Below are 14,577 nucleotides of genomic sequence, written 5' to 3'. Positions count from 1 at the left end.
ACCATTCGAATAAGTTTCATAGAAGTATCGCTTGCAGTTGTGCACTCATACTAATTGTGCATGTCCTTGTGGAATGGAGGTCAGCTGTTTTGCTAATAACTGAAAATAGCCTGAGTCTTGTGTCCTACGACTCTGGATATACGTAGCACTTGACAGGCAAGAAAAAGGACAGTTTAGAGGGACTCCCTGTTCTGCATGTAAAATTTACCAGGGCTGTTGAAGTACACAATGTTTCAATACCCCCAAGAAATTTTTTAAGTCCCAATTTGCGTTCCTTTTTTTGTTTATACTTGCACTTCCTAGGGAATGCAGTATATGGAACATTTTCTCATTTCTAAAGTCCAGCACATTTGTAGGCTTGCATAATTTGATGCAGGCAACTGAGTGCTTTAAATTACACGGTGCACCATGATAGCGACAGCGGTGAAGTTGGAGAGGATGCTACATAGTTTTACAGGGATGCAAACATGGTTGAAACTGCCAGTCGAGTTGCTTTGAGAGCAGCCTGAAAGAGTAGTTTTTAGTGAATGACAAGGAAACATAATGAGCAGAACCTCTTGAACAACCACTGCCGTGTTTTTGGAGCAGTCGTCACTTCTACCCATCCCTCTCAAATCAGTAACCCCTTGCACATGTCCTGCAATTTTCCATTAATGAACCCTCATAGTGAATGCAATTCGAACAGCATAGAGCACTAGATTTGTGTAAAAAGAGTATGCACACACCCCTGTTTGCTTATTTAATGTTTATTTAATGTTTGCTTATTTAATGTTTAGAAATGCTTATTTAATGTTTGCTCAATGCATTTTGGTGAACCAAATGTAGTTGGCACAGAAGGCCTTTCCAATCCCATGTCAGTGAAGCTAGGACAATGATTCACTTGCATCAAAAGAGCTGTGCCAGCCCTGCAGTGTTAACAAGCATATGAGCCCAAGGTACACTAGCTGTGCCATTGGTTCCCATTCGGTGACATGACTGAGAATGATTTTTCTTGCATTAATAAATTAAATTTCTCAATGCCGAAAGCATGAGAAGAGGCTTGGTAAGTGGTACTACCAGTGGTGGTAACTCCAGCACCAGCTCACCTACATGACTTAGATGAACAAAATGACAGCGTCTGCTTGGGTATACAGTATCGTTTGTCAACACAATGTCTTAACATATAAGATTTCAATTACCAATGTACGTAAAGAGAGAAAAGGTGTGCAAGTCAAACATGAAACTTTGACCATTTCCTCTTCTAATAATTAACTCATGATGCCAATAACAGTAACAGAGCTCTGAAAGAATAATTTATCTGTCTAAACTGACGCAATGTTTCCCTTTAAAGGGCTCGCTACCTTTCTGAGGCTCATAGGCCTAACGAAAGTGCATTCTACGTTTCTGTCTGCATCTTGGTCAAATGGTGTCACTGTATAGTTAAGAGGATGTGTGCATTTGTCCTCTGAAAGCACATTCCTAGCCTGCTCTTGTCGGCCAGCAAGGGAACAACAGTGCATCTAGCACAGCATATCAACAAGAAGCGCAGAATCCTTATCACAATCGAAGACTGTTTTAAGATTTTTTGCTGACTTGGATCGATAACGTGACTTGTATAAAGCAACCCGATGCACCTTCAAGAAAGAGCTGAGTGACACAAAAATGTGATTTGTTGGAGCTGTACACGTGGACTGATGTAGCTTTGGCCTTGACATCGTGTTTCATGCTTGTGATAGTTGAATTACCTTATTTGATGTCAAAATAATTTATGAGCCAATTTTTACATAGCTGTTACACGAGCAATGCAAAAGTACAACACTTGGGTGCTACTTTACGCAAGCATTACGTAAGTCTATGTACAAAAATAAAATTGGCTGCAGAACTCCACACACCAAGCTCTAGTACGTATGCTGCTAAAAAAGAGAGAAAATGCCTATGTACACTTCACAAGGTTACAAGCAGTTGCCAAGAATCTGCCTCAAGCACAAGCACAGCCAAGTGTTCCAACAACATTATTTACAAGTGCTGGCTACAGCCAGATTAAAATTCTATGCGCATTACAAGTTGGTACAGCCTGTGAAATTGCCTGTGTAACAGCATTTCAAACACACTGCACATGCCTCTCATCGTGAGATTCAGCCGCACTATGTCAAAGTATCCAGTCCCATATCTACAGTCACACTGCACGCGGCCACCACTGTGAGGTCCAATTAAGACGCCTCTGATGTAAGCATAGAACAAATAGGCAGCACGATCTTATAGCCAACACTGCCCCAAAGCACATCTTTTGCCCTTTAGCATAAGAGCTCATCAATCCTAGACAGCCGCACCACTGGAGCTAATATTTGAGCTTTGCAAAAGCCACACATTGGTGCACCATGTAAGCATACCGAATCAATGTACATAAGCAAATTCAGTGATGTACAGATTTAGCTGTGTGCTAGCCGTGTTGCACAGCAGACGCACACTTTTGGCTGCTCAGGCTAATTTCGCTTGCGCAAATGAAAGGAATGAATTATGCATGCGATCGTACTCCATTACAACACTGAAATGCACATTTCAGGCAAAATTCTCGGGCAAGCACAAATAGCAAGCTTGATCACAGTGCAGCATTGACAAGCACCATTACCTGCTGCATTGCTCTGCTAAGATATAAATACATGAAATATAAAGCACTTCAAAGACTGTTCTAGTGTTACTATCTCCACTGACCACAGCAGCCAAAGCACTTGAACTGTTTCAGGGAGTGCTGCTCACCTACAATTTAGGATCCGAGTGAAAGAGAGGTACAAAAACCAATAGCAATCCACAGTACACAATCAGCTGTCAACCATGGTGAAACAACACATTTGTTGTAGATGAGGTGGTATCTCATTTACTGTGGTTAGATGACTTGGGGAAATCTGTGCCAATATGTTAATTGCAATCGAAACAATACAAAACGTCTGACATAGTGAATAAATAGCCAGGCCATTAAGTGTTGCTTTGAGATACAGGAACAACAAAATAACCAGAGAGTGTCATCTTAACATTAGAAGGTTGCGTGTTCGCCAGGCTATAGGAAACATAAGCTCAGCCATGTTGCACCACTGAACCCGAGCAATTGTCGCCCTCTTGGAGGAGTAGGCCCTTCTTCACAGCACTAGTCGACAGTGCAGAACAACACAAAAAAAAATGCATGTTTGGGGAATAGCTGTACATAGGTCCGCAGCAATGCCATAACAGGAACTTTGGTGGGATGCATTTTTCACTACACAAAGGCCATCTCAGTGTGAGTGATGTTTCTGGCGCGGTGGGAAATGCTTGACCCCTGACAGAGGTGGTGCTACTGCTGCCGCCATCACGGGGGGAGTCTGCAGAGTATGGCGTGTCAGAGAGAGCGAATGTGATCGTGCTCTCTGCACATGGTCCTGTGAGGGCGCGACTTCACGAGATGGCTTAGCAGACTCGATTCTCTTGAGAAGTGCCTGAGAGTTGTGAAGAGAACCACAGCGTGAGAGTCAACACACGGAATAAGCTTGCTTAACTTAAAGGCGTGCTAAAGAGAAAAACGGTTCTTCTACTAGTAAATTACTCTTTCATGATGCCAAAAGCACAACTTCTGCTGCCAGAAGGTGTGCAAAAAAGAAAATGCGACACCACCCTGAAGTTCCTGCACCAACTCGCTGTGATGTCATAGATTTTGATGGCGTCCATTGCATGGTTCTTGGTCAGTGAAAATGAAATTCTACGAGGGGCACAGAGATATAGCCCACCATCTTTAGGAAAATTTAGTTGAGCCAATGTTTTCAAATTACATAAGAAAGAACACTGAAACCCATGACATCACAGTGACGTTCGTGCACAGAGATTTTGGTGTGAGATTTAGAAATCAAACTTTGACTTCCATTTTCTCTTCTATTAATAAACCTGTGGTGGTAAAATCAACAATACAGTGCTACAAGAATAATTTGTCAGTATAAACTGATTCATTGTTTCACTTTAGCGTCCCTATAAATGCAAACACAAAGTCATTGTGCCTACAAAGTGTGGTTACTTAGCTAACATTAAACTGCAAGGATTAAGGCTTCATTAAACTTGCCACTGTACTAGGAGGCACAAGCGTGGGTTCTTTCCGAGTTCTTCCCTGCAAGTTGTGGCTTCTGTGTCTCTTGAATACATTTTTGATGTTTCATGCATTGGTACCAGCAGTAAAGCAGCAAGTAGTAGACAAGCCAGTACTAAAGAAAAGTGTGCTAGGCAAACGTGTGGCTGTGCTACCGTCACATTCTACACAGGAAGGAAAGATTAGTTTTAAGTGCGGAGCACTTAAGGGCCCTGGGCTGTCGTATGCTGTCATCTCGTGTCGTCACATAGGCAAAACAATGTATAGCGTAGCCATGTATAGCAAGGGGGCAGGAAAAAGAGGTGAGGGTGAGGACGAGGGGAAAGGGTAAAGCATAGCCATGTCATGCAGGCAAAACCACATATAGTGTAGCCATGTATAGTATGGTATAGTAAGTGTGCGAGAAAATGAAGTGAGGGTGAAGAGGAGGGAAAGCAGGAGGGGAGAGGGTAAAGCATAGCACAGCCATATATGGCGTCATGCAGGCAAAAACCATGTACAGCGTAGCCATGGATAGTATGGAAGTGAGAATGAGGAGTAGGGAAATGACATGGGTTCAGCAGCTGGGGTAGGGAAGTGAGGGTGAGGAGGAAAGATTAGAGGGTAGGATCAGAGAAAGGGTAAAACATATCATAGCCGTGTAGAGCATAGTATAACAAGGGGGATAGAAAAGGAAAGTGAGGAGGAAGGTAAAGCATAGCCATGTGCAGTACAGTAAAGCAAGGGGGGAAAGGGAAGTGCGGGCGAGGAGGAGGATAAGGCACAGCATAGCCGTGTGTAGTATAGTACAGCAACGGGGTGGAAAAGGGAAGTAATGGTGAGGAGGAGGGGAGATGACGCCAGAGCATCACATATGAAGGTTTCCTTTCTTGCCATGGACGCCGAGCAGGCCGCATGTTCACGGGCAAGTGTGAACGCTTGCCCATAAACGCAAGTGTCGCTGAAGGGCAAGTGACTCACTGCTCCGCACTTCCTAGAGCTTTCACATTGAGCGCAACTGCCCACATTTTTTTACATGAACTTTTGGGAAAGCACGAAGTGACAAACAGCTGCAATTTTCTACTCTGTCTGCCTGCAACTTTGTCCACAAGCACAGCATTGCTTACTAATCTGAAGCTGGGTAAGTTGTTGCACTTTGCAATTTGGGGAGTGCTCAGGAAATGCTCAAATAAGAAGTGCAAAAGGACACATACTTTCATTGAAGCAGCCACTGCAATGAGCAGCACGGTAACTATTTTGGACAGGTGTTCTTTGGGTCATCTCCCACAAATGTTTTGCTGCATGGTGGCACTATTTGGTAAACAATGCCTTTCTTATTATGCAGAAATTTCGACCCGTCTCGCGCTATGCACAGCAGGCCAGTATGCGCAATTTGCAGTTCCATGGCTGCTGTTTTGTAAGCCCTGAAGAAATCACATTCTCCAGATCTTTGGATATGTAGGAAAGATTTGCATCATGGCAACAATGTCTAGCTATTCTTTCTGGCAGCAGTTCTTGTATGTATATCTGAGGGTGTTGTCATGCTGAGCTACTTTTCTCATCAGGGGTTGGCTTCCCTTGGGGATTTGAGCATTCTTGACATCACTGGCAGAATATGTTTGGACGAGCCAGCAGCATGCGCCATGCAGTGGGTGAGGTACTCATCACACAAAAGTAATGAGAAACAAGGAAAGCCACAAGTGTCAAAACAGTAATCACCAAGCATTTACGTTTTGTCTTTGGTCTTGTTTGAACACTACACAAAGTGTCTGAAGAAAGTTATAAAGCCCTGGATTTTTCCCCTTAGGAACATCACTTTTAACGGATGTTAGAGAATTTTAGCTTGTTTAAAGATTTCTCTCTGTATATGTTTGTTATGGGTTACCATAGCCATTTACGACAGTGGCAGAGCTGGTAGCGACATCTCGTGGAATTTTATTCAACTACAATACTTTCGCAAAAATTTTCAGTCGCATCAGTGTTCTCGTCAAAACGATATGAAGAAAAGCATAGCGAGTTAATGATTATATAACTGGTCATGCTTTTTTACATCAGCAGTGAAGTAAAGCATGCAAGTCACTGCAGTGTTATCTTTCTGCGTCTGTGGTTAGGTTTTGCATCATAAGGTGTCACTACTGGCTTTGTCCATCACATGTACTTCTACGGCAATTAACAAAAGTGTAGTCCACCAACAAACTTCTCTGTTGATCGCCTACTCTTGAAGGCAAAATTCACGTTGCTCCAGTGAGGCATGCTGGATATTATGTATTTTTCATCCTTAATGTAATAGGCGATTCACTGCACACAGTGCGACTGAATTCTCAGTTCGTCACTCGTGCGAAGGATGAGACAAACAAGAATGACAGGCTCCTTCTTCCTCGGCCATTGCTTGCACAAAATTTTACAAGCTGATTCTAAGTGCAACAGTGCATCTAGTTGCAACCTTCTCTGTAATCATTTCTTAACACAGACTCGATGATACGGATAATTCTTTATTCCTTGAATTTGGTAACAGACATGGTGGTCCACATTATCGCACTTACCTGGAGTTCATTATTCACGTTTCAGATGCAAAGCCTGTTGCCACATAAATTCAACATGAAGGGCAACTATTCATACCTGGCTAGCACTGCAGTTAAACTGCAAGAAATGAAGCAAAACAGATCCCGGGGCTACTAGGAATTTTGTCTTTTTGTATGCAGCGCCTCAAGCAATGCTAGTGTTCTTCTGTAAACCAGGTTAGGCTCTCTTGCACGCTCGCAGTTTGCTTGAGTGAAAGACGGAAAACCTCGTACCGGTGTCACACGGTCGCTTTTGATCGCGATCGGGCATGATCTGGATCGAGTTCCTTTATCGTGGTTGGCTCCTTTACACAGGCTGCGGAAGGGAGCCAGTCACTGTTAAGAAATTCGATCCCAATGGGGCTTAACAGTGATCGGCAGTGCACCGGCTGACACCTCCCTAATGCCAGTGTTGCGCAAAACCTTTCCTCTCGCCAATCAGCACACAAGTCTCAAATTGAATTGCTTAAGTGACCACATAATACTTGGACGCTTTTCTCCGTCGACGCAGCGGTGCAAGTCTTCGGGAAGAGACACGAATTGAGCGGATGGTGCAAGCACTGAAACTTACGAGGTTTTCCACTTCAATCTGCCGCTGCTGCCGCTGCCTGTTGATTGCCGATGGCGCCAGGCGGGACGGCGTCCTTGAGTCAAATTTTGGCCTCGGTCGGTTCTGTTGTGCCAGGATGCGCTTCAAGAGTCGCTGGTTTTCGCGGTCGATGCGCTGGACTTCTTCGTTCGAGAACGACATATTCTTGCGCCCCTTGGCCGGGGCTTCTTTGCGTGCCGTCCGGCTCTGCTCGCACTGATGCGCCTCGAGGCGCCTGATGGCGTCCACGAGAAGCTGCAGATCTACAGGTTCCCGCTGATGGCTTCCCAAGCGAACCTTGCCTGCTGCCACGGCGCTTTTGCGCCGGGCGCCACTGAAGGAACTTCTGTCCGACTCGCTCCCGCTGCTGCTGTCGCCGGCAGCAGCTGTGCAGCCTGCCTGCATCGTTAGTTTGCTGACGGGCAACTTCACTGCGGGCACGGGGCTGTCACACATGTAAGGCGAATGAAGCGGTGTCACATCGGTGATGGACTCCGACTCGGACAAATCCTCCATCGAGCCCTCGCTGAGTGACGACAGGCCTTCCGAATCTGTGACGCTCGAACGAGGGCTGCTCGCGGTGTCCTCACCGTCCTGTTCCATGCAACTGTTTCGAGGCTCTTGCATGTCGGTCAGTGCAACGTTCGGAGACGTCACTCTTCGAGCATAGAAACTTGAGCTCGGTAGTCGATACGACGACTCCAGCGGCAACAGGCCCGAGTTGGCGCCCTTGAAAGCATCGTCTAGGCTCCCCACCGCTGCCGCATTGCACGGGGTGTTGTTCTCGACGTCGTCACCTTGGATGTAATGAGACGAGCCGGCAGCTTCAGAGTCGGAAAAAGCGACGTCACTCTGCGAGTCCTCGTCGTTGTTATCGACGACAGCTTTCCAAGACATGTTGGTCGGTCCTGAACACAGCGGACCGATGACTGCATACGGTCGTCGCGCACATCCATCAACAGCACGGGCAATCGCGACGTATCTCAGTAATATTCACTCCGCATGGCCTTTTCGCATGCTTTCTCTGCGTCGCGGGAACACAAAGGGTTCGACGCGGCTACGACAAACACAAGATTATGCTAGAAACCTGTCGACGCGAGACCAGACTGCCACACACACTCCATGGATGCTGATCGGACAGCGACATTATATGATTTATATCATATATATGTTCCGTTCTTTTTTCGCCAAAGGCCCGGTGGCGCCATCCTACGCGACGGCCACTTACTTACTTACTGCGGGGGTTTCTGTTTTTGACGTCAGCCTGACGTTGTGTTTCGTCACGTAGAAACGAATGACGACAGCCGACGACGCTGCCTGTTGTTGTTCAGGGAGTGCAAAAGCAAGTTTGACTCCGACGGGTAATTTTAGCCACGTCTTTTCGGCAGCTATTAAGGCGGATCTTTATACATGTCTCGTGAGCAGAAAAAGTCACCGTAGTTGACGGCAATACGAATGGTACAAAAAAAAAGTAATAAAGATGTGACTCGCGAGCGGCGCTCTCAGTTCGCCTTTGCGAAATCCTGAAGCGAGCTAAAAAGCGTTTCATTATGCGAGCGTGCGTATACATGTGTCTAATGGTTTACAACGATTGTCACATTCGTTCTCTATATAGTCTAGCGTGAAGAAAAGTGGCGACGTCAGCAAAATCCTTTGAACACAAATTTGGGAGCATACACTTTCCTGGATGACTGAACTTTCTCGTTAAGTCGTCTTAGCGTCGCTCAAAGGACCCCAGATATTTTCGTTTTTTTCTTGTTGTATGGCCTTGCACGCACTTTCATAGAAGGCCGAAACCAGCGCAATTTTCCACTGAACCAGTAAAACGTAGATATTCTGAACAGTCTCTTACGTTAGCCTTTTTTTTTTTTTTTTTTTGGCGCGCTGGGAGCGTTTCTTGGAAATAAAATTTTCAGTTCCGTGCACTTTGATATTTTTTTGGCGCGCTGGGAGCGTTTCTTGGAAATAAAATTTTCAGTTCCGTGCACTTTGAATGTGCCCACATAACATATAAAAAACCCAGGCAAAACAAAAATTGCGACCGGACAGGCATGTTCGATCTCTCGTGGAATAACCCGTAGGCTCATTTTGCTTAAAAACAAACATGTATAACCTAAAATTGTATTTTACGCTCTTGAGGCAGCTTTCGGTTGCGTCAGAAAGTAATTTTTTGCTTTTTTTTTTCTCACGCATTCCGAAAAGGCGCCCGGTGGCGCTGCTTGCGGCGCCGTCTTCGATTTCGTCTGCTTCAGCTCATGCGCTAGGCCATGCGGCCCTCCACGCTGGTTGTAGTGCAGGGGCGTAGCCAAGGGGGGGTTTAAACCCCCCCGAAATTTTGCAATTTTGCTTGTGTATATATACACGCACACATACAAACACACGCACAAACATACATAAAGCATGGTTGAACCCCCCCCCCCCCCCCCCCCGAAAAAAATTTCTGGCTACGCCCCTGTTGTACTGTGCCACTGTATTGTTGTTTGGATGTCTTACACGTGCTGCGCTGTGAAGACGTGCATTTATCGTCTCTCTTTGATTAATCAACTTGGCTTGGACTGCAGCAGCAGTGCTAAAATAAACGCATAGACTGCGATTACAGCAAAAGAAGTGTTCTGTAATCGTATAATAAGGCTTTATTTAACCGCTAGCGCGCTGAAAACGACTGTTACATTCATGTTTCACGCCAATGGAAGAATACCGAACGCAGATCGAAAAATTGTGTTTTAAAAATTTCTACTCACTTTCCAGAGAAACCGCTGCACGGTTGGACACTTCAGGCTGTATGCTTCCGATTGCGGTACAAAACAGAAAAGCGATGAAGGGCGGTGGACAGTCCCTTTAAAACACCCACTCGTTTCGCAATTCACACGTTTTGACGCCTGGCGCGAATCTACGCTTCTGTCACGCAATATATTACATGCGTTAAGCAGACCCCTTCTACTACATGACATTCACACAGTGTTTTTTTTTTTTTTTTTGAAGCAGTTTCAAAAACCCCTCAATTCTTGGCCAATCCCCCACAGTGGGTGTGAGCCACAGTTGAAGGTGAACAAGAACGCCTGCCTGCCACGCAGACGGCCTGGGTTCGATTCTCGCTCGAACCCTTATTTGCGTCTTTCTCGATTATTCATGTATCGTTTTTTTTTTCTTTGAAGAAATAGCTTGCTTTGTGGTAGAGCGCCTGCTTGCCACGCAGACAGCCTGGGTTCGATTCTCACCCGAAGCCGAAGATTTTTATTATTCATTTTATTTGTATCTTTCTTGATTTTTCGGTCACGGACAAGATTTCTCGCTCACAACCAACAACGCCGTCACCGACGCCGACACCGGAATTTCTGCAAAACGAGCTTTCTAAAGCTATTGCGTTAAAAATTTTCTTTGTATATAAAACGAAGCTTAATTGTTCCGATCTACGCGCATGCGCAGTTGACGAACAACCAGATCGCAGTAGCCGATCAGATTTTCCTGCTTCCCTGTGACGTTTCTGAACCGCTTTTACTATTCACGTTTAGTAGTGCTTCCACTGGGGCTATAGTTGGTATGGCATTGCGAAGTGAAACGATGCGCTGCATAGGTGAACTGAGACGAAAGACACGAAACGGACAAGACGGGCAAGGAGCGCAAGGTCCTTGTCCGTTTCGTGTTCTCGTGTCTTTCGTTTCACATGCGTACGATGTCACGCTTGTCGCATATAAGTGAACCTGTGCCTTCCTACTATACTTTACCCGATACACAAGGATCATTCGCACTCGCGGGGTAGGGATGAGTGTGCGTATATTTTCCTTTAGTGGTTCTACTACGATTACCGTATTTTTTTTTAGAAAACTGACAGCGCGAGGAAAAAAAATGAACGAAGAAAAGAACATGCACTCGCGATTGAGCGCCTCCTTTCTTCGCGCTGTATAAGCTTTCTGAAAAAGAATACGCACTGCCCACCCTGTCAGGATTGCCACTATATGTGAGCGTTGTTTTATAATAATTGGAGAAGTATTGGTTTACATTCGCTTCTGGCATTATTCGATTCTTATCGGTCTCAAAAATTACTTTTTTGCACTCCCGTACTTTTCCGTGATTCCAAGTATCCGTGCGGTCAGTGTTGAACATCCACTGCCTATAAGAACGGCTGTGGGAGGGAACGTTTGGTACACCTATGTAGGAAAACAAGTCTTTAATAACAACGGAATTTGTTCACTCATGTTCCCCACAGGCTTCTTGGTGAAAGTGCTGGCGGCTCAGCCTGCTTCAAGAAGCCTTGCTTTCCGGTGGCTCCTCGATAGGCGGCAGCACCACCGCCGCGTACGCCGAGATGGGCAGCGGAACGTCCTTTAACGGACCCCAGCTGAATTTCTCGGTGGGCACGGGCGTCTTAATCACGCTGGTCAGCGGATGATCCGGCTTTTCCACATCTTGGCCGCCGATAATGTACGCCTGGTTCTCTGCGGAAAAAAAAAAAAAAAGAAACTGAGCAAATGCTTCCGTCACCGGTGTGAGCCTTTCGTATCACGCAACGCTGAGTAGCGGTTTTCAACTTGGGTGCGTGTTCCTTTCTTCGTCTATATAGTGCCTTCATTCACACTACAAGTTTTCTAAAAAAAAATGGCAATCGTAATTTTAACAGTAAAACCAGTAAAGAGCATCGGGAACAACTGATTGTGCTGTTTATAGCCCGTATTCTTCAGGCAGCGCTAATTGTTTTGCTATGCAGAGAACCAGGGCGGTGTCCCTGAGGGTCCAGTTCTTAATAGTTTGCCAGCATCTCTACTGCCCGAACTGCGACGTGCAGCTTTACGCGACGTGCCTGTCACGTGGCTGCGACCGCTGCTGCGCTTCGCGGAAATGTGCAGTGAAGCAACGGCCAGCAGAAATGTTCAAGATGACAGGCACCGTTCTTTTTGAGGGCTAGCTACCAGGCCAGGCAAGCATGCGTCGGTCGAACTGCCTGTGCCTTCATCTCGTCCCGTCTAAGGCGCTGTTGTATAGTTGCCACAAATTTATGAAGTCACCACTCGGTCGCCGACACCAGCTTTTTAGAAGACAGCACCAGTAGTGACGTGACGAACAAGGGGCGAGATCAAGGCGTACGTGCAAATGAGCCAGTGATCGGCAAACGTGTGTACCACGTTAAAAGACTGGGCGAGTATCACGATCGCCTGATGTATTACGTGGCCTATCGCATTACGCTTTGTGATGGTATACGATTGAAAACATCGGAGCGCCTGGCGGAACAAAAATTGCTCGCTCCCTCGTGCGTCCAACTGACCGTCACCCCGCTGATTGTGATGTGAAATCGCAAGAGACACTTCGAAAAGAAGCAGGGCTGCACAACAGTTTCATTTTTATTGCGATAGCAATTATATGGACAGTTTCGGCTGGATTTTGCCGTCGCCGTCGCCGCCGTCATGCACCGCATATGTATAAGTATGTATATATATATGTCAAAGTTCCAAAGAAAAATAATTCAGAAAAATGCTTCCGAAGCGCGGAATCGAACCAGTTCCGCAGTGCGTGACGCTAACCACTGCGCCAGAAAGCGCAGATCCTTCAGGGAGCTAACGGCGAGCGTTATATACACACTCTTTACCGCTGGCAGGACTCAGAGACGGCAGGTGCTTATAAGCGTTTCTTCATTACCAGCGAGATGGCACGAGGACTCGCTCGCTTCTTCTTATATTTGCGCAGGGAGAACCTTTCCCTTCCGCTGTCTGCTCGCGCGGTTTTCTCGTGGTGAGGGGAAGAGGGATGTTTCGAGCTTTCACCGTGATGTCCGCGCTCATGTTACGGAGCGTACGAAAGTCACTCGAGCTCAAGGGACGCCGCTAAACGAACAAACAGAAGATGAGCGCGAACTATCACGTGTCACAGCTCGACACTTGAAGCACGCTGGTTTCCTTCGCTGCTTCGGCCGCCTTTGCAACAGAAGCGCTGTTCAAACTGAGAGTATCCACTGGCGAGCCTCACTTCGTATAGTATTAGTTTCTTGCTATCGCATTCATTGCTTGGCCCTTGCGGCGAGACTTTTTTTTAAAGACCCGCCGTGGTAGTGGCTGAGCTGTCGCGTTGCTGAACTCGATGACGCGGGTTCGATTCCTGGCTACGGCAGGCGTATTTCGGTGGGGGCAAAATGCAGAAACTTAGATTAAGGTGCACGCACCCCAGCGACGGACTGAGAATTAACGTCAAGGCAATCTAATGGGTGTCTCTCACACGACGGATCGTTGTGCTTAGTTGCAAGAAGTCTGGTCCCCGATTGCTGCATAACTCAATGCATCTGCCAAGTGTGCAGCAGTTCTTCAGATGTTACAGAGAGGGTGCGAACTTTTTTCCTTTTCCTTAATCTGCAAACTGTGCTCTTTAATAAGTATGTCTTGCATTTAACGCGCGCAAACCACGATATGATTGTGAGGGACGCCGTACTGAAGGGCTCCGGAAATTTCGACCACCTGGGCTTCTTGCACACGGGCCGCTAGCACTTGGCCTCCATCGATCCAGCGAGCAGCTTGGAGTACAGCACAGCACCAAACTGTTTGTTAAAGAAACCCCACGCTTGTTGGTTGTTGTAGTCCTTACTCATTCCGGGCATGGCTGCAGCATGCGTGTTAAATAGTAACCTACACCCGGACTGGAATATTGCTCAAACACTGCATAGGGCAGCAGCTGTAATAGCCTGTGGTTTTGGGTCTGCATGCTCTCTGGAAGGCGAGGTGTGACTATTATGGACAAATAACAGCCTGCCTGTTGGCACTTTATTAACGGGTGCTGGCATTCTGGCGGAACAGTCCAAAGTGAAGCAAGGGCAAGCGTTGCCTACCACGCGCCGTCCTAGCGTTGCGATTATGCGTGTGCGTGGTTGCTGATAATGCATTTCATATAACGAACCATAGGTAGAAAATCTGACTTTCCATTCCGGCCCTGTTAATTTGCGGAAAAGCACAACTACAATGACTGAGGCGGGCATGCGGTGCTTTATTGCTTTAGAGTAATGATGCAGTAACAATCACTTTATGGGCACTGTGGTACCCCATGATAGGTTCCACGACCACTTTGGCCACATTCGTGGCCAATACCAAATTCCAAACCCAATTGGTACCGAATGGTTTTGTAGATTGGGGTCGTTATAGCACGCGAGTTCAGAATTTGTCACCGATAAACGACACGAATCGCAGTAACCCTTGTTTTTATATATAGGCTGGTGCCTTTACGTTGCCCGCCGAGGTGGTCTAGTGGTTGTGGTGCTCGACTGCTGACCCGAAGGTAGCGGGATCGAATCCCGGCCGCGTACGGTGGCCGCATTTCGATGGAGGCGAATCGCTCGAGGCCCGTGCACCTAGATTTATGGTCAAAATTTCCGGAGCCCTCCACCAAGG

At 46.5% G+C, this 14,577-nt stretch overlaps 2 protein-coding genes across 2 annotated transcripts in view; both read right to left on the bottom strand.

The window, feature by feature from the left end:
• Nucleotides 1-229: 229 nt before the first annotated feature.
• LOC119382437 (cilia- and flagella-associated protein 97) lies at nt 230-8,371 on the bottom strand. The gene is made up of 2 exons (XM_037650139.2): nt 7,196-8,371; nt 230-3,446 (listed from the first exon to the last, which is right to left on the bottom strand). Exons 1-2 carry the CDS (start codon nt 8,108-8,110, stop codon nt 3,246-3,248), a joined length of 1,116 nt encoding a protein of 371 aa, XP_037506067.1. The 5' UTR covers nt 8,111-8,371; the 3' UTR covers nt 230-3,245.
• Nucleotides 8,372-11,360: 2,989 nt separating this feature from the next.
• LOC125756118 (alpha-scruin-like) overlaps nt 11,361-14,577 on the bottom strand; it is a 44,998-nt gene continuing 41,781 nt past the window's right edge. The window contains exon 5 of the mRNA XM_037650140.2: nt 11,361-11,649. Coding sequence (XP_037506068.1) covers nt 11,456-11,649 — 194 coding nt within the window. The 3' untranslated portion in view covers nt 11,361-11,455. The remainder of the gene's footprint in view (nt 11,650-14,577) is intronic.

The sequence above is a fragment of the Rhipicephalus sanguineus genome, chromosome 2 (assembly GCF_013339695.2).
Source record: "Rhipicephalus sanguineus isolate Rsan-2018 chromosome 2, BIME_Rsan_1.4, whole genome shotgun sequence".
Classification (NCBI taxonomy): domain Eukaryota; kingdom Metazoa; phylum Arthropoda; class Arachnida; order Ixodida; family Ixodidae; genus Rhipicephalus; species Rhipicephalus sanguineus.
Note: the sequence above shows the minus strand (reverse complement) of the source record. Positions and strands in the feature narration are given on the sequence as shown.